Source organism: Phoxinus phoxinus (assembly GCF_949152265.1).
Source record: "Phoxinus phoxinus genome assembly, chromosome: 3".
In the NCBI taxonomy this organism is placed as follows: Eukaryota; Metazoa; Chordata; class Actinopteri; order Cypriniformes; family Leuciscidae; genus Phoxinus; species Phoxinus phoxinus.
The window spans coordinates 11,376,461-11,396,437 of record NC_136878.1 but is presented as its reverse complement, the minus strand read 5'-3'; the positions used below and the strand labels follow the sequence as shown (position 1 = coordinate 11,396,437).

Here is a 19,977-nt window from a genome sequence, read left to right as displayed (position 1 = left end):
AATTTTGGAGTGGCTAGCAATAGCAAGCTAGCTTTAGATCTCATGCACCATCCATTCAGAGCGTGTCCAACACCACGTCTCCTCTAAAACACATGAACGAGCAGAGTCTGCAAAGCGTCACTTTTGCATTTATTTTGCATTTGTATGCAAATACATAGGTTGCCAGGCAGGTAGGAGATATTATCATTGCACCTGAATATAATGCAATGATTGGACAAACATTATTTTGGACCTGAGACTTCCACAAATACTGATTGATTGCTATCAGGGTGTGAGGAGAGTTTCAACCAGAATAACAAAAAGTGTTTAAGAAAGACATTGCCTACCCAAGCTTTAAGATAAATAACATGCGTGAACAAAAATATTTGTTATGGTGGTGCATATTCTAATCAAGCAGTAATTTGTTTTACACTACACCATGCTAGGATGCATCAATTGTCCATGTAGATTAGGCTAAGTTACTGTACATAATGAATACTTACTCTGTATGTTGACAGGTCAATGCGGAGAGAGTTATGGAGCTGATCCAGCAGTCTAACAAACCGATCTTTCTGCATTAACAGAGAGAAAAATTACTCAATGGTGAAAATAATTAAACTTAACAAAACAAAACACAAATTCCTTTCTGTATTTAGTAATAGAGTCAGAGCAAAATTTACATGTTCAAATACCCACAAGGTACTGTACGTTTCTCTGACACTAATCTCCTTCGGAATGGATCTACCCTTGATCCAAGGACACAGAGTGTGTACAAAGACACACACACACACACATGAATAAAGACAGTACAAGCACACCAGAGATAAGGGTTTGAATAAACCCCATCTCATGGCAAACCTGAATAAGAATCAAAGGGTCAGGGATGCTGACAATATATCAGTTATTCACTATGTTGTATCTTTTCAAAATCCCTTTATGAGCAAGATCTTTCCGCAGAAAGGTCCAGTACAAGAAAGCGAGGAAAGGGATTGTAGCTGTGCACAAATTCAAGCAGATGCATTCATGGTTTGCAAGAATCAGCATCTTCAGAATATACTCTCAGTGGGTTTGGAATAAAAGGTTTTATGTGACTCTGATTATAGTCACCACCACTCTGTAATCAAAAGCATTTTTTAATGCTACATAGCTAGTTTTTATGTCACATTTTACTGAGCATATGATCATGAATGAACAGAGGTAGAGCAACCTCTAGTCTGTCCTTATAGCTTATAGTGGTGGGGCCATATTGGCTGTGTGCGATGCCGAGTTAGCATTACCCCAAAGTTGGAGGCATTGAATCGGTCACAGGCGGAGACGTTGGTGACTGAGGTGGGGTGAGCGTAGAATGCGTTGATGTTGGCCAGGAGCGTGCTCATTACCGCAGGGACACCAGACAGCATGTATTTTAAGGACAGACATGCAAACTGCCTACAGGTGGACAGACACAGACACCCAGTGAGAAACTGAGAATGCTTTCTACAACAGTTATGTAATAATAATAGTAAATGTCACTTTTTTAATAACATATAATATAAATTTTCAATTTATAAATATCAGTATATGGACTTCTCATCTCAAACAATAAGTCAGTTCTTTCATTGTGATTCACTGCTTCTCAACAAAACAAGTCTCTCAATTGAACAAATAAAAGGCTCATTAATATTCTGTTTGGAATATCAATGTGCACAACTGAACCCAAATATTCAGTCCAATTAAATACCCACTTAGGATTTAAAACTCTCTTAAACAACAACTCATATTGTTAAAAATGACTTCTTATTGATGGGCATTGATGCGATTACAGAACGCTATGTGATTACAGAACGCTAACAGCAAAGGACCTATAGCTGTCAGAATACACAGAAAACGTCTTACGTCATGGCCTGATAGATGGATTCTATCCCATAGCGCATGGCAAACTCATCTACAATATCTTGAGCAATCTCATCAAAGTAGATCTTCCAGGCATCATCTCCACGTGCCGGGGGAAACTTCACCACACCCTGCCCTTCAACGTCTGTCACAAAGTGAAAGAAATTCTACAACAAAAAAAGAGAGATGGAGAGTGTCTCACTATAAAAATAATTAAAAACAGTAAAAACAGTAATATTGTGAAATCATTTAAAATAGGTGTGTGTGTGTGTGTGTGTGTGTGTGTGTGTGTGTGTGTGTGTGTGTGTGTGTGTGTGTGTGTGTGTGTGTGTGTGTGTGTGTGTGTGTGTGATATACACATATTTATATATACACTGCCATTATAAAGTTTGGGATCGGTAATCAAAGAATCCTGAAAGACATTTGTACATAACTGTTTTCAACATTGATAATAATAATACATGTTTATTGAGAAGCAAATTAGCATAATAGAATGATTTCTGAAGGATAATGTGACACTGAAGACTGGAGTTATGGTTTGCATCAGAGGAATAAATTACATTTTTAAAATATATTAAAATAGAAAACAGTTCTATTTTGTAATAATTGTGATAATATTAAATTGTAATAATATTTCACAATATTACTGTTTTTTGTATTTTTAATCAAATAAATGCAGCCATGGTGAGCATAATATACTTCTATTAAAAACATAAAAAAATCTTACCGATCCCACATTTTTGAACGGCAATGTATGTAATTTATTCCTGTGATGGAATTTGCCATAAGACATTACTCTTCAGCGTCACATGATCATACTAAAACATTCCAATATGCCGATTTGGTGCTGAAGAAACATTTCTTATTATTATCACCGTAAAAAACAGGTTGCTTTTCATTTTTGTGGAAACCATGATAAATTTTGTTCTGGGATTCAGCATTTGTTTTAAATAGGAATGTTTTGTAACAATGTAAAAGTGTTTATTGTCATTTTTGATAAATTTTAAGCACCCTTGCTGAATAAAATCATTAATTTCTTTAAAAAATATATTTAACAACCCTAAGTTCTTAAACATTAGTGTACATAAGGCATTTAAAATGTAAATTAAAAAAGATATTGTAAGCGTTTTACCTCGTGCAGACAGGTGTACTGAACATGATAAGGGGCCACTTTCTCTTCCCCTTTAATTTCCACACTTATCTGCAGTCTAATGGCCCCTGATACCGCTGACTTGTCTGTGCGTTTTTCTGCAGAAATCAGAGATTACACATGGTCATTACACATCTCATATGAAAGTTTACCAGCATCTGCTTCTAATGGAGACCCTTGGCCAAAGCATAGTAGTAGATTTACATCCGGCAGTAACAATAAATCAATTTTATCATCAAGCGATAATAAACAGTACTTTCAAATTTAAAGACATCAGACTTAAGATTTTAAAATGAGCACCTTACATTTATGCATTTGGCAGACGCTTTTATCCAAAGCGACATACATTGCATTTCAAAGTACACATTGTCATCAGTTCTTGGTTTGCCTGGGAATCAAACCCATGATCTTGGTGTTGCAAGCGCCAACACACTACAGAAACAATTTATTGATGAAGGAAACCATTATGAACAGATTGGACACAAATGTATTGAGCTCTTATGAAAATCACAACTGAAGAACAGCTGTAATTTCTGTAATATTATTACGCAAAGAGAGAAGAAGCCTTGTGGCCGTCGAGTAGTTAAAGGGCATCTTGCAGGGTTTTTTTTCTTCAAAATTAATATATAACCTTGTATGAAAATACCATATGAAAAGTAAATGCAGGATTTAAAATCGTTTTGGAAGACATAAGGGCACAAATTTAGTAGAAAACGGGGCCGTTTCCTTGACCGTGTTGAAAAAACGCTTTTTTTCACCATCGCGTCATATTACGTCACGCGAGGTAGTCATTTGCCGCCGGGCTCTGAGTCTGCGTTTGCTCAGTGCAGAGTAGGTTGGTATTCAGTTGGAGCGGTCGTGATTCAGTGTGTTTTCGGTGGTTATTGTATTTCAATTAATCATCGTCGTGGTAAATGATTGTGAATTATGGCCTGTCAGGACATCGAGTCCACAGGTTTCCGAAGAATCCGAACAAGAAAAAGGACGGTGCTATCTCCATCTGACTGACTGTAAAATGTCCAACACCAAAGTTGGACATATTAATCGTGCAAGTTTTCATGAATAGCTAAAAGTAAAATTTTGGCATATTTCACAGTAACTTTTTTAATCTTATATCTAAATTCATGCAAATCACTACATTTGATCATTTTATCTGCTCAGACTTAGGCTATTACAACATTAAAAATGAAGTAAGATCTATATTATTACAGTTCATATTTTTGGCATGGATCGTTTATGACCTGCACTGAAATCCCAACCCTTAAGCAGACCGATGGTTTCATTTCTTGTGTGACATAATGGAGCCATTCAGTTTTTAGTCCTAATCCCCTTAAGAAAATTAGCACTGTCTAGTCATGGGTTCCCTTGAGAAATTTGAATGTTTTTTTCGAATATCAGTTTTAGATTTATGAGGGGGAAAAAATAAGGTCCTAATTAGCCTGTATGAAGCAACTCGTTAGCAACTTAAAGCAACAAAAAAAGCACACAAAGGGTTTAAAAATCCAGAAGATGTGACTGTGTAATTTATGTTATAGAACAAACCATGAAAGCCCTTTTCCAGTAAATGTTAACTACTAAATCAACCCAACTAACTAAAACAACTAATTAAATCAAAAACAACTATTCTAAAACCCATTAAAAATTCCAGAGGGAACCCACTGTGAGACTTCCAGCTGTATAGAACACACAAGTGCTACTTTCAAAACCTCAGAGAAAAGACACACACGTAGACGGAGGAACTTACCAAGGTTATACCAGACGTCCATTTCTCCACTTAGGGTTCGGACCTCGATGATGCTCTGACCCAGAAAGTCATCAGACTCCCTTTTGAGACGCTGCTTCACGCGAGACTTTATATCATCATCTTCATCCCATACGCGCAGTTTAATGCGATCAGATGAATTGTGGCACTCACTGGGGAGGTGACAGGAAACAAATCACAACGCCTCTAAAGAGATTTGTTTTTGTGTTTTGTATTGTTTTGGTTCTAAAATTTAAATGACTTTTGCAAAGCCACAGAAATGTACTATGTATGTAAGTTGCTATAATTCTTAAAAACTGCAAACAGTCTTAATTTTAATGAACCAAACTATTACTTTTAGAATTGTTTATGGTCACTATAATTAAAAATGACACTTTATTAAATAATTATAAGGCAAATATTAGAGTGGTTTTTACCATTTTTATCTAACAAAACTTGCTATTGTGGCTTATTTAATATGCCATAGAATATTGCTTTGAATAACTTTCTTGCAATGTACAGTATACTTTAAAATCTTCTTTAAACACATGCAAATTGCACGTTGTCTTAGCTCTGCGAGAAGCTCCCCAAGTAAGAATCCCATTATACATTATAAGTTTGGGCTTGACTTTGACTTACAAGCCTGTGGGAGATCACTTTAAAATCTTATATTAATATATCTTATTTAATTACTTCTCCTAGACTGCAAAGAGATAAGATGGAGACCACATAGACACTTTTGCAGAAGTCTCATTCTTCTCAGATGATTTTTTTCTCCTGAGCAAGTCTCCTGGAATTTCATGTGGAGTTTTAGGAGAGATCTCAACAGTCAAACAACCTCTGCTCAAATTTGTCAAGATACCAAAGTCAACAAAAGTCAGAGATCTCAATATTCACTGAATTATCTGAGATATGCTATCCACATTTATTTGATAGCTTCATACCGTTTTACAGTATGCCACTAATTGTCACAATTGTGATTTATTATATATTTTTTTTAAATATTATTTTATTTGTTTATGATTCTATTTTAAGAAATATTAGGATAAATATCAGAGACAAAGGTGACATAAAACAACTCCTGAGCGAAAGATTGCCTTCCGGAGAAAGGCAACATTAAAATATATATATATACAGATTTTGTCTGATTACATTGAAAAGAAATGATAATAAGAACAAAGCAAGTAAAAGAAAGGATTCTAAGAGAACAAAGAGAAATATTGTATAAGACTCACAAGTTGAACGTCTCTTCCCACACAGGGTTAAGGTTACCGTAGATAGTTTTGGTTCTCTTCTTAGTCTTTCCAACCTGAACCGTCACATACGGATCACTGGAACCAGTTCTGTCTTTAGCCTGCAGGCCCTGAGCACTCACCACTGGAAAAAACACATGAACACACACAATCTGAACAATCAGTAAAAAAAAAAAATATAAATTTCAATGCAGGCACAGGACATTTAGTAATAGAACTCTGCATTTACACAATTGTTCCTTGAATATATAGATAATTGAAAGGTGTCTACTCTAAATTTAAATTAATACATTGTTTAAATGAATACATTATTAGCTAACTGTGTAATTTGTATATGTACATTTTTGAAATACATAACTTGGACACAGTCACCTCTGATAACAGACCACTCTAAATTGTAATGTAGACATGTATTTTCTGTAAAGCTGCTTTGAAACAATATGTATTGTGAAAAGCGCTATACAAATATTTGTGAATTGAATTGAATACTCTAAACATTTCAATCAAAGTACAGAGCAATACCAGCTGTCCCTGCTTCCGTACCCGTGATGGAGATTTTGGCAGACCATTTTGATGTTCCGTCAAGCACAGTCTGTTTGATGGTCTTCATCTGCTGAGCATGGTTCATTTTATTCATACTGAACACAAGCCTTATCATCTCAAAGATTTCAGGCTTGTTCCTCTCTCGGATCTTCATGCGGTCCTTCATGGCTGATATGATATGCTGGGTTCTGTCCTCTGCTCCCGTTTTGGAGCTCTTCTCAGCAGCTCCTAGCAATTGTAGAGATGCGTTTATAATATGATAATAAAAGAGGGAACAAAAACACGTCAAACATACTGCACTAGTGAAAAAGTTTCTATTGTGTATTTTCATTACAAATTATATTAACATTCAAGGAAAAGTTTAATTTAAAAATTAGCAGTCATTTTTGTATATTTTTCATGAATTGCATATATGTAATTGAGCATTAGTGTTAGTGTACAGGTGAAACTCAAAAAATTTGAATATCGTTCAAAAGTTTATTTATTTATCAAATATATTATATATAGACTCATTACATGCAAAGTGAGATATTTCAAGCCTTTATTTGTTATAATTTTGATGATTATGGCTTACAGCTTATGAAAACCTTTTCACAATATTCTAATTTTGAATTTGAGGTTTTCATAAGCTGTAAGCCATAATCATCAAAATGATAACAAATAAAGGCTTGAAAAATATCACTTTGCATGTAATGAGTCTATATAATATATTAGTTTCACCTTTTAAGTTGAATTACTAAAATAAATTAACTTTTGCACGATATTCTAATTTTTCAAGTTTCACCTGTATAATCTTATATATTTCTTACTCATTTTTACAAGCTTTCTGCTCAATCAGTTGGTTACTTTTATTAAAAAGCATCCATCAATGGCACAGATGTTACATTCATAAGGAATAGTGCAAAGAAAAAATACAAACACAAACTACTAACTGTAATGAACATTTAAGTCGTTTTTTGTTGTTGTTGCTTGTTTTTCTGTATTTGGTTAATGACTCACTCTGCAAACAGTCTGCGTTGAGAAGCTCCTGGCATTTGTCATGGCATTTGACTCCGCACTCTGAGCAGCGCATGCCCTGCCGCGCGATACCCCACAACAAACCCTCACACTCATAGCAGTAGGTGGGCGTGGTGGCGGTCCACACTTCAAAGTTATGGGGTGTCGTGCAAGAAATTGGGTAAATCAGAGCCTGGAGGGTCTTTTTGTACACGTGATTCTTCTACAGAGAGAGAAAGAAATTGAAAATGGTGTCTGCAGAAATGGGCCCTAGACGCAATCCTGATGATGACATTTTAAAACAAAGCCCAGCTCAAATGTAGGATGTGTTGAAATGAAAAGACAGGAAGCTGTTAAGAATGGTTCAAACAGAACATGTGGAAAAATAGCCGGTAAGAGCCCAAGATATGCTTTATAAATATTGGTGTAGGTGTAGTTATGGAAGTGGGCAGACAGGTGTCAAAGTGATGACCAATTGAGAGCCACATCACACATCTTTCTCTATAAGGTGTAGGTGTACACCCACACAAACATTCATCAATTTGTATCTTCTGAAGGGTAACTTTAAATTTTGATATAAGACTAGAAAAATTGAAACTAGAAACGAAAACTAGAGAATTTTAATTCTGTCAACAATTACTCCTTTATCATTATGACCCTTGTGTCATTCCGAACCACACATTGAAAAACACAATGCCATACAATGAAAGTTAAAAAGGGGACAGATGCTGTCAAGCTCTAAAAATGGCATAAAAAGAGAAAAAACATGAATGTAATAGTTATACAAATGGCTGGTGTGATACTGTAGTGTATATTACTTCTGAAAGAGTCTGCTGAAGATATATTATTTCTTTTAATTCTGTTTTTCTTAATTCCATATCAGCACCAAATAAACTTTTAAAGACATGCTACAAATTAAATAATTATCTACTGAAAATCTTCAAACTCATTACATTGTTATTTGGTTAAGAAATATGTGCATGGTATTGATCATAGATGGTGTGAATCATGTCTTTTCAGTGAATACTGACTTTTTTTTTTGCTATTTCTTTAAAGTCAGCATGACATGAAAATTTACCCTCTGTTTTTTCTAAATACTTGTTAATGGTCTTATTGTAAATGATACATCCATACATAGTTATTTTTTGACTTCCCTCTAGTTTTGTAAGAAGGACCTTTGCATTCATTTAGTCTGCTTAAACCCCGCCCCTTTCTCACAATCTAATTCAAGCTATCCAAGCAAGTAATTAGATCTACTGCCATCCAATCAACAATCAATGGATAGTACACTTATTTTTTCACTTAGATGTACGTCACACAATACAGAAGAAAAGATCTGTCACTACTTCCATTACATTGCAACTTTAACAATTGGGTTGAGAGAAGCAATTTAAAAAAGAGAGAAGCAGATAGATGACTGATGTTTGTGTATTTGCAGGTCTTACCAGTTCTTCATCCTTCACTGAAGAGCGTGCAGACAATGCGCGCGAGATCCCAGCTTTCCTGGACTGTACCAGAGACTGAGAGGGCAACAATGGTTGAATATGAATTAATAATAGTAGTACTCAATATACCATTATGGGTCTGTGACTTTATTTGTGCTCCCCTAATGGGTTTAGCAAAATTGTCTGTTATTTTTCCATAAACACCTGGTAAATGTTAGTTCATGTCTGTGTATACTACATTCCATTAATATGCTAAACACTATTCACCCATTAAGGGCACCGTCTACTTAAGAAGCTTTCAGCATTTCATTTCTAACTTCTTAAATGACTCAATACCATAATAAAGAATAGTACCAACAACAACCACAAAAAACAGCATTTAAATACTGTCAATACAACATGCTGAAAAAAAACTATCAATGATTGTTTCATAGCTAAAGGCAGACAAATACTCCAAAGATTGATTTTCCATAGGAACAGAGATAAGAGCACAATTTAGCCTCTCATAGCTAATGACAGTGATTCAACACAAGCAAATGGCTGGCTTTATTTTTCCCCTGGCCATCAATTGCTCAGCAAGTCAACAGTGAGTGGTACAGGGTGAGTGCGGGGGCTGGCAGGTCATAGCCGAGGTTCAGTCAATTAAAAATGCTTGAAAGCTAAATACAAGGATCAATACTACGGTGCATTGCTAGGAGAAAATGGCATGTCCAGTTGCAATGTCATAAAAATCGGAGAAATTTTCCCCCGTTATTTATCATTTGTCTGGAACATGTCAATTGTAATCAGAATCAAGTATTCCAGAGCTGTGCAATAACCTTTGTTTATATTCATCTTAATCAGCCTTTACAAAAAAAAGAAGCCTTCGTTGCCATGAAAACTGTTGTGCAAGTCAAAAGCTTCAGATCAAGCCTGTTTTTATTTTGCATTTATTCTTTTTTGTCCCCTCTGCAGCATGTCAAATGTATCTGTGTGGGTTTCAATTTTATAGTGTAGCAACAAAGACTGATTGATGAAAGTCCCCCATTTCTGACTCACGCATATCAGTGAACCGGAGAAGACAAACTCTTCAAATACTCAATAGTATGCACACTCAACTGGTTTTTAATGCACCAGTCACATATGATGTCCCTCTTCAAGGGGTGAAGAGAAGACGTTCAATTACAAGTTTACATTGACACATGCACATGGATGCCAAAATCCATTATAATCAAAAACACACCACTTGTAATATCAACCCTTGTGAGACAGGATTTCATGCGCTCATTCACTGGTGATATAGTATTACTGCTCATTTCAATCACGAGTTGAGTGCATCACGCACTGAAAATGAAACTGAGCACAAAACAATTTTTTTTGACAATCTGAAGTTTAATATTATATTTTTTCGCCTTGTGAAATGCATACAACACTTTCGCCTTCAGTGTGGACAGACAAATGGCTTGTCACTGGAATCACGTCACGTCTGACTAGGGCACAATGTTATAGCTAAAATAACATACACCTAAAATAATGTAAACATATGCCTGAATGTTGTTTTTAAGTCTGCTTTGAGTAAAAGCTGAAAAATGTGAAGCATTCTCTAATAGAAAAGGTTTACTTACCATGGCCTAGTAGTGAAGGAAAGCATTAAGAAAAATGCCAAAAGAAGATCAGAATTCAGTTAAAATTGTGCAAGTATACAAGTTAGGTTAGATAAGAGATATAAAAGAGTTAGATTACAATAAGCCAAATCTATATATACACAATAGAGAGGGAAAATTTACTAAGAAATGTGGCAGAAGATTGTTTTAATATGGGTGGAGCTGTGGAAAATGAACAATAAAAATGAAATCACTCACCACTTCGCTAACCAAGGGGATCGGCTTTCTCTTCCTAAGGTCAGGCATGCTGTCAATGCCAAATATTCCACCTCCCCTGAAGATAAAAAATATGGATATTCCAGTAATGGAAGATAAAAATTTGGTGAAGAACAGCTAAACAACAACATGGTTCGAACAGCAAAAGAAAATGTTCATACCCAGGTTTGGCCCATGGATGTTTGTTATGGTCTCCATTGATATTCTGAAAGGTTGATCATATTGTCATGTATTAAAACAAATATAAAATGTTAAAGCTTCACATATAGGCAACAAAAACAGCACATGGGAAACGGGGAGGAAAGGGAATAGTGAAAGCCCCGCTGTTTGGTTGATTGAATTTCACCACTATATTCGTGACTATCAGAATTTTACAGTCATGAGAAAAATTCTAGCCAAGACACGACGAGACATGCAAGTTCTCAAAAATCTATAACGCACAATTCCTCTCAGAAAATTACAATTGAATTGACTTTCAAAACACATGATAGTATAATACTGTAGATCTAACACAGAGAAAAGTACTTTTGCTTTTGATGCAAGATAAATACAGAAAGATGCAGACTTATCTTGCAAATAAAAATGAAAAGCAATCATACCAAAATTTGTAACAAATAAAATAAATAAAATGTTATAAATTATTTTATGTAATATAGAATTAGGACAAATTATTGAATGGCATTCAAACCACCTCTGTGCTATAATAACTAATGTAAACACCATTTTATCATTTGGCAACAGGCTACTAGTCCACTAAATTAATTTTATTTCTTACTTAGAAACATTTCCTCCTCAAAAATACCAAGAATTGTTGATGTAGTTGCAACAGAATCATTCAAAACCCCTCAAAACAAAAGGGTTGATGGAAGAAAACCATTGCTATAAAACTCTGACTCAGCAACTCTAGCATTAGGCTTTAAATGTATCTGCCATCACAGTTTCTATTTTATATGGTATAACCTGGAGGGACACTTTAATGATCTACAATCAATAACACAGTCTGAAAATGTGTGTAATGTTTACAATGCAGCATAGCTTAACAAGGAATGATTTAAACACACAAAATAAAAATAATTTAACACAATGCAGTAAATACACAAATTAGTCTGTTATCACCATGCACATTAAAGACCTTAAACAACATTATTTATCTTAAGCACTGCAAACATAAAACATCAAGACACTTTTTAAACAATGTGAAAAAGATATAACCTGATTTTCATCCTGGCTTCCATCTGAAAATAACAACAAATAGCACATCAAGCTATCACATAATTGTTAGCCAGAAACAGACACAACTCTTTAACTAGACAACATTATAAAGCATATAAACTTCTTGTCCAATAACATATTTATATCTGCAGACAGGGGGCTTAAAAACCTTGTTTATAAATATGGACCGGGAATATGACCTGCATAACTGTGGCGATTTTGCAATTGATCTAGACAGTTCATGAAAGTTTCATTGAGATGTTTTATTCATTTATAACGGCTCCTAAATTTTCCATGCACTCTGCTTTCATGTCAGTATTGTTTTCATTTCAGTTCAATGAGTGTAATTAGTTTGTTTGAGCCTGGGGAACAAGACTAGTTTAACACCCAGAAGGGTGGTTGCTAATATATCTGCAGAAAAGAACCACTGGCAACAAGAGTCAGCAGTTTCTGATGAAATCTGATATTTTACAGAAAAAAAGGAAAAAAAGAGTAGCATTTAAATATTGCACACTATTTGTGAGACAAGTTTTGTGTGCACAGCCATGGTCATCGGAATTATTTACTTTCATTTTCTGACAAGGAATTTCATGACAAAGTTCACAGAAACCACTAACACTGCCAATTTTAAACTTAAGCCAGAATCTTATAACAAATCCCAATAAAACAGAACAATGAATATGAAGCAAAGGGCCTCAATATACCTGGGTTCAAATCATCTTCAGAATATGCTGACATTGTCACTATACTGAGTTGTCTTCTGGACTCTCTCTTCTCCCTCAGAATCTGCTGGAAAGTCCTGAGGCACTTCAGACGGCGTGCATCCTGCTGACTAAGCTCTGCTTCGCTACCTCCTTCTGTGAAGGACTCGGTGGGAGGCCTCGTTTCCCCCATTAGTGTTCTCTGCTCCTCTTCAAATGCTAGTTCCTCAGGGGAAAAAGAGTCTTGGATCACGTCTGTAGAGAAGCACTGTGTTAAATGAGCGCTGGTTTGATGTCCATATGTAGCATCTGATGCATTACTGGTGGAGGAGTCCAACCCTGGAGAATTTGGATGTTCTGAATCTTCAATATTATGCTGGTGAGGAGGTGATTCAGGTGTTGTTATGGTGGGGATGCATTGAGGTATCTCGGCGAAGCCTTTCTCAGTACTCATGGCTTGAGGCCGCTCAGAATAGTTGGCTTCTGTTTGTGGAGTCCCCATCTCTAAATTTGGTGTTCCAGTCACCATCATTCCTTGTTGCTTCCCACGCACAGAGATAGGTGAATGGACTTCAATCTTTTCTCCTGGCAAAGTAGCACTAGTTCCATCCATCTTCTTCAGAGCTCCACGTAAGGCAGTTTTGAAGTCAAGAACTGCTCTACCAAATTTTTTTACATTTAATGTCACATTACTGTCATCAGCAGAGTCAGGCTTCCAATCAGGGGCATTTTTGTTATGGCTCCTAGATGGCTCAACAATCACACTATCTATTGACTTACTTTTAAATGGAAGCTTTACAAGGCAATTTTCAGAAGGAGATACATGATAAATGTCATTCTGATACACAGAATACTGAGGACATTCACCATCTCCTTTGCAATTAAGGGAGCCCAAACCAGGTTCTTCATGGAGCATTTCTCCATCATACTGCTTCCAATCCTCTCTACTGCATGTACTAGCAGGAGAGTTGTAGTGTTTACCAGATACTATGGATATTTGATCTGAGGTGCCCATTGTACAAGTATTTACAGCTCTTGATAGGTCCCAGCGGTTTACCTCAACTGTGCAGCACTCTGCCTCTTCAAAACTGCCTTGTCTGGAGCAAGAATCATCTTCGCTCAAGCCAATCTCTCCACTCCCACTGCGTTTTAAAGCCACTGGGTTCCAGGTCTGAAATTCACACCCTGTATTGCCCTGTCCAGAGGTGGATCTTTCTGGATCAGACTCAGACTTGGAACTCTGACCCGAAGATGGAGAACTTGTGCTTGGACAGTCCTGTCCATCCTGGCGCTCAAGGAAACCAAAGCTAAGCTTCCTACTCCATGCACCTTGAGATACATCTGACCTTTGATCAGATGCTTCTTGTGTAAATGGATGGTGTTCATTGTGGTTTGTAGCCTTTTCACTAGTGAAAGTGGATTGCCGTGGCACCTCTTTGTGTTTCCCATCAAAAACTTGATATTGGGGGGGTATATCACAACAGCTACTTGAGGATTCAACAGCGTAAGGCTTATTGCAGCCTATACTAACAGTTTTACTTGATTTGTGATGGTGGGAGGAACCTTCAGTGCCACCCATTGCCCCTGGCCAAGTCTCCACTCCAGATTTTTTTCCAGACCGCATGCATTCAATCTCCATTAAAACGGCATCTACACAACTAGAAACCTCCTCAACAGAACCACGAACAGATGACAAGTACTCCCTCAGGTCTGAAATCTCCTCTTGTATTTTGTTGATCCCTCGCAATTCTTTTAGTATGTGCTCAACGATATCACTCGATTCTTCCTCTTGATCGTCCTCATTATTCCCCTTCACAACTTCCTCCTGCACTGTCATATTCAACCTGCACAGCAGAGTGTCCGTCTGTCTTTTAGACTCACCATCAAGTGTTCTACCAGAAGAAAACTCAGTCCCATTTAGATCTTGCGACATTTGTTTTTGAACCACTGCCAAATTACTGTTGTGCTGCAAAGTGCAAGGAATCCTGATGCCTCCTTCTCGATTTAGTTCCACTTCCCCTACGCAAGGTGCCTCAGAAACTTCCCCCATCCCATGTCCATTTGGCACCTGAGGCGAGCAGCAATCCTCTACCGAAGCTAATCCTCTCCTGTAGCAGTTCTGCAACTTTTCAACATCATCTTCACCCTCTTCATCCTCTTCTTCAATTCCAGCATAGTAAAGACCAGAAGGCTGGGCACTATGATCTGCAGATCCCTGCAAGAAACGATTAATTTTCCCACGCAACACCAGAGCAACTCTGGGATTAGGCTGCCTCCTCTTTGGTACTGAATATTTTTTTTTGGGTCGGGGATACTGAGGGACGCCCGTGCCATCCTGTCCATTGCAGCGGTTGCGGGAGAACATCGCTTCCCCTCCCTTCTTCTGTGCTGTGGAGCTGAATCACATTACTCAGGCTTGAAATACAGCATCTGATGATACAAGTGAGAGATGGTCAACCAATTTAGAACACATTTAAAAGAATCAAACCAGTGCAAATTTCCCAATTCGATTAAGAAAAGCAAATGATTGTTTATACATTTGGTACTTTGTCTTGAGTTTAATTCATAGTTTATTTCCTCCCTTGTCAAAGTTGTCATGGATTTGCAACACCACAAAGTAATCCCAGAATTCAACAGTACAGAGAATTTATCATCTGCATATCCATTATGAGTCTCCCAAAGCTGTCTTAGAGCACAGTTTGATCAATAGTAGCACACATTGAAACTGTACAATCATCAATTTTCACATTATCTGGTGCAAATACCACTGACACCAAAGTGTATTTAAATTATGTGACAGTAATAAGTATGCCAAAGTGAACAGCTATATCGGTGCAGCTAGCATCTTTTGAAGAAAATAATAAGTATACAGCACACAACAGATAAGCACAAAAGATAAACTAAACACCTGCTAAGAACGTTCCATGGCAACACAGAACAACATTCTCATAATGCTGTTTTTTTTCTATATTACATTTTATGATATGCCAAATGTAAGTGTGCCACAGAATACTTAAAGGAATAAAAACAATGTTTGGCTACATCAGGGTTGCATTCAAACCACAAATAAATATTCCCTTGGAATATAGCTGATGGTCATCCTTTATGTATAATAATGAAACATGACAAAATAAAAAAAATGATATGAATACTTACAGGAATGAAATACAAAAACCTACAAAATATACATTCTAGAACATTCCATTTACTTTATTTCAGTATCTTAAAATAACTGGAGTTTTATGAGAGCTGAAGAGGTATGCTGGCTCATCATCCCCTTGCGGAGAGTCAATTAAGCAGAGAAAATGTCACATGTTAGTGCAAAATCGTGTAACACTGGAACAGTAGCTATGGAAACCATTTGCTATACCTGCGTTCAGGTTCTCGGTATATACTGTAGATATTTGTCTCTATATAAAGATGGCAATTACCTGAATAAAACTACCTCCTCTGTTTATTACTCTAGATTTCGCTTTACTTTCCCATTACTGATATCTGCTCCCAAGCATCAACTTAATGAGACAAGTTACACAGGCAATCCGGAACTGTAACTCATAGATGTTAATCTGGTATGACTCAAGTGCGAGTCAGTTATTCTCATCTTATTTTGACACCCCTGCTCTGTGAGTTTGCATGTGGTTTATTCTACAGAATTTGACAGACAGCAACTTAACTTCGCATTCTCCCACAAATAAGTACACGGTCCGGTATGTCTTGTTGAGGTGGTGTTAGATTGGAGATTGAGGCTGAGAGAAGATGAGTTGGTGTGATTAAACCACAGTGTTAGACATGGTGTTAGGAGTTTGATTTAAGGCAGAAGGGTTATATCATACATGATGCATACCCTAGTCTTTCTCCATCATGCTCTCACACTTGCCTAACTAGCAACAACTGGATGAGTTTTAAATAGCCAAACAATTTTTATGTTACATTTTGTTTACACAGTCTTCACTAGCATCCTTGCATGCCTCTCAGTCTCGCTTTTTAACCTTGTCCCTTTCCTCTCGCTCTCACTCTCTCTGTCTTTCACTGTAGGTTAGGGCATTCAGGGGTGAGTGATCCACATAAGCACAGTGAGAAGCATGCTAATGTGGCTTTATGAGATCACTGAAGTATAAGAGCTAAAGGTGAGATCATTCTGCATGCATGTGCTTTTCCAAGATCTTCAATGAATGCATTTTCTGTAAACCTAAAAGTGTGGAAGACAAAGGCACAGAACAAATACAAGAGGAGAGAATGCTGGGAGGAGAAAGCAGAGGGTATACAAACTACCACTTAACAAGCTAATACCCAAAAGTATCACACCCCTCTCTTTTTAACTCCGCCCCCAAATTCACAAAGACGCTATGCAACACAGGCACCTCCCCCTAATGAGTGTATACGCTCCTTACTGCTGATTGGCTACAAGTATGTTTTGGTAATCACCAATCCACTTATCATCAGTGTTTCTTAGAAATCGCTTACTGCACCTTTAAAACAGTAATCTTTAAACGTGGATAATGTTTAAAGTAAATGGGAGTAATGTTTAAGGTAAAATAATGTAAATGGGAAGGGAAAAAAAGAGGTGCCAGTCAGAGTGCTTCAGGAACATTTCAGAATCATCTCACCCAGCTCCTACAGTTTTGTTCAGAAGATGCTACATTACTATTCTTATACCTATATTGCAGGCATATGTGGGCAAAAAAGAATAATTCCAGTGTTTGTTTGAATTCCATTTTTTGACCCCACATAACGTTTCTTCATGCAACTTCAACGACATCATGCAATAGAGGGTTAAATATCTGAATACAGAACAGCTTCTTCATGACTGCAAGATTAATTGGAATATTAATTGGCAATGACTTCCTCAGAGCTCACAGCTTTGCACACCACTTCTCCCATCATCCTTGTACAGTACTATATTTACAAGCAGAACAGAACAATTATCTGTAGGTATAGATCACAATGTGAGGACAGACAAGGCTTTTAATTAATGTTCCCTTTCACTTAGCTTTACAGTCTATGGTTCAAATACAGTACATGTGTCTCTTTTGTCTCAACCAGACACTGTGACCTTGCTACATATAGAACGTGACACTTTCTACAGCACACACACACACACACATGCAGAAGATTAAAATCTGTGTGACAGAATTAGATTTTCTCTTTAATGTTCCCTTCACACTAATGGACGTACTCAAGACAGATCGTGAAAATAATATGAAAGGTTTAGCAAAATATAAGACTAGCCTATATCGCAACAAGTGGCACTATGACTATCAACTAGAGAATTGCTGCCCCCAATCAATTTCTCTATTTTTCACAATCATTTCATCCAGACAGTCAAGTGGAATGACCAGACATTCATCTATCAAAGCAAAGTAAGGGTACACAGTCAAGAGTGTCCATGGCAGATCTATTCTTTAATACAAAGAATAAGCTATCTAGTTTGATATTGATCGTTTTATCATATTATTTTGTCTAAATGTTCCTGCAAGAATTCAAAGCAAAAACAAAGCAAAGAGAAAAGCACTTTTTACAACAACAGGTCGGGTAGAGGAGAATAACTTATACCACAGAGATGCAATGTTATTTTTTTATTCATCACAGGAAACAAATAAAGGGAGCCTAGTATCAGCCACAGTGTGCACCCATGGGCTGTTCGCAGTCTGTTTACATATTGTCTGATGCTTACTGCACAAAATGGTGCACACAACTGCAAGCTCTGATCTGATTAGTTTGCTTTATTCAACTTCCTGGAGTAAGGACATTTTTTTTTCCTGATTTGCTGTTTTACATGTCAGTAAAAACAGACAAAAGTTTATGACGATGCTGTCAATGACGAAGCTAATAGTCAGAAATGATGTCAGAATTAGTCAGAGATGCTAGTAGTCAGGAATTTTGTGGAGAACATGTGTGCATATTTAAAAGTCTCCTTTCCGGCAAACTCAATAATCTGTGTGATGTTAAGCAGCAACGCCTTCTCCTGTCTCCAGGCAGGCTGTTAACTGTTTACAGGCAGCTTATTCTGGCTGCCGGCCACAAGGGTCATGCTGAACTCACTTACACACACAGCCACAGGCACCATTATCCATATCTCGTGGACTCCCTATTTGGCCTTCCAATGTCATGCCTACTTTGTGTATTCACGGCAGCTCATTCAAGAAATAAAAAAAGACAGAAAAGCATAGAAGGTCAAGATCGAAGAGCTCAGATTGTCAATCAATGCATACAACATGACCTTTGAATTTAACATGGGTACTTTTTGCATGCAAACCAAGTAAATATTAAATCTGCCACACACATAAAATGAAAACTAAGCATAATGCTGGAATCACAACCTGTTGGCTCCAGTCACTAACTAAATAGCAAGACAAAAATGAGAGCGAGACAGCCAGCCAGCTCAGATGTATATATTACTTGATGAACACTAAATTATAGTAAAGTACAACATGGAACTAAATTACACTCAAACATGTATCAACCACATGACACCTTAGATAAGAGAGGAAATTGTTCAGATATTTCGATTATTTCTTAAACATATGCATACACTGCAGAAAACTTCTCAACATATCAAGCAGAGAGAAAATAATTAAATTTAAATATACATATACATACAATTTAAATATATATAACATTTAATTAATAATATTATAAACAATATTTTTTTATAGCGCCATATAATGTCGATAAAGCAAAACCTTTTCTGAAATACTGTTGTAAGAGCTTGCAATACGATATATTGATTTCTCTAAATACTAAAATAAAATATGTAATCATTTAAACATATTGAAAGAAAAAAACATCCAACTTACCACGTTGAAGGTGTACAGATCAATTAAACCGCAGATGTAAGTGGATAATATGAAGTACATTTTCTGAAAGAGTGGAATTAAAAAGAGGGCTCCACATTATGATTCCAATGTACAAAGTCCATAAAAAAGGGATTGGTACAAGGGTAGAATAAATGTCAAAAATAGAGTGAAAATTACAGATTGGGTCTAAACCCACCCATTCTCCAAAGCTCCAAGCAGCTTCCACAGTAATCCAACAAGTTAACTTGAAAAAGAAATCACTGTCAGTAGCTGATGTTCTCTATTATACCCCAAGTTAAATAAGTCTGTATAGTCCTGAGAAGCTCCTCAATGTCATCGTCTCATTTCAATTACTGACAAACTAGAATTCATTCAAATATACAAACAATTCTCTGTATATTCCTTCACACACATTTGTGTCAGTGTTCC

At 36.6% G+C, this 19,977-nt stretch overlaps 1 protein-coding gene across 2 annotated transcripts in view; it reads right to left on the bottom strand.

Annotated features, from left to right (window-relative positions):
- unc13ba (unc-13 homolog Ba (C. elegans)) overlaps positions 1 to 19,977 on the bottom strand; it is a 105,073-nt gene that overhangs the window by 29,087 nt on the left and 56,009 nt on the right. For both annotated transcript variants that reach the window (XM_079608753.1, XM_079608752.1), the window contains 11 exons: positions 11,000 to 11,043; positions 10,821 to 10,896; positions 8,980 to 9,054; positions 7,538 to 7,757; positions 6,539 to 6,766; positions 5,978 to 6,119; positions 4,746 to 4,915; positions 2,984 to 3,099; positions 1,855 to 2,018; positions 1,257 to 1,407; positions 483 to 551 (listed from right to left, as the gene is read on the bottom strand). In XM_079608753.1, coding sequence (XP_079464879.1) covers positions 483 to 551; positions 1,257 to 1,407; positions 1,855 to 2,018; positions 2,984 to 3,099; positions 4,746 to 4,915; positions 5,978 to 6,119; positions 6,539 to 6,766; positions 7,538 to 7,757; positions 8,980 to 9,054; positions 10,821 to 10,896; positions 11,000 to 11,043 — 1,455 coding nt within the window. The remainder of the gene's footprint in view (positions 1 to 482; positions 552 to 1,256; positions 1,408 to 1,854; positions 2,019 to 2,983; positions 3,100 to 4,745; positions 4,916 to 5,977; positions 6,120 to 6,538; positions 6,767 to 7,537; positions 7,758 to 8,979; positions 9,055 to 10,820; positions 10,897 to 10,999; positions 11,044 to 19,977) is intronic.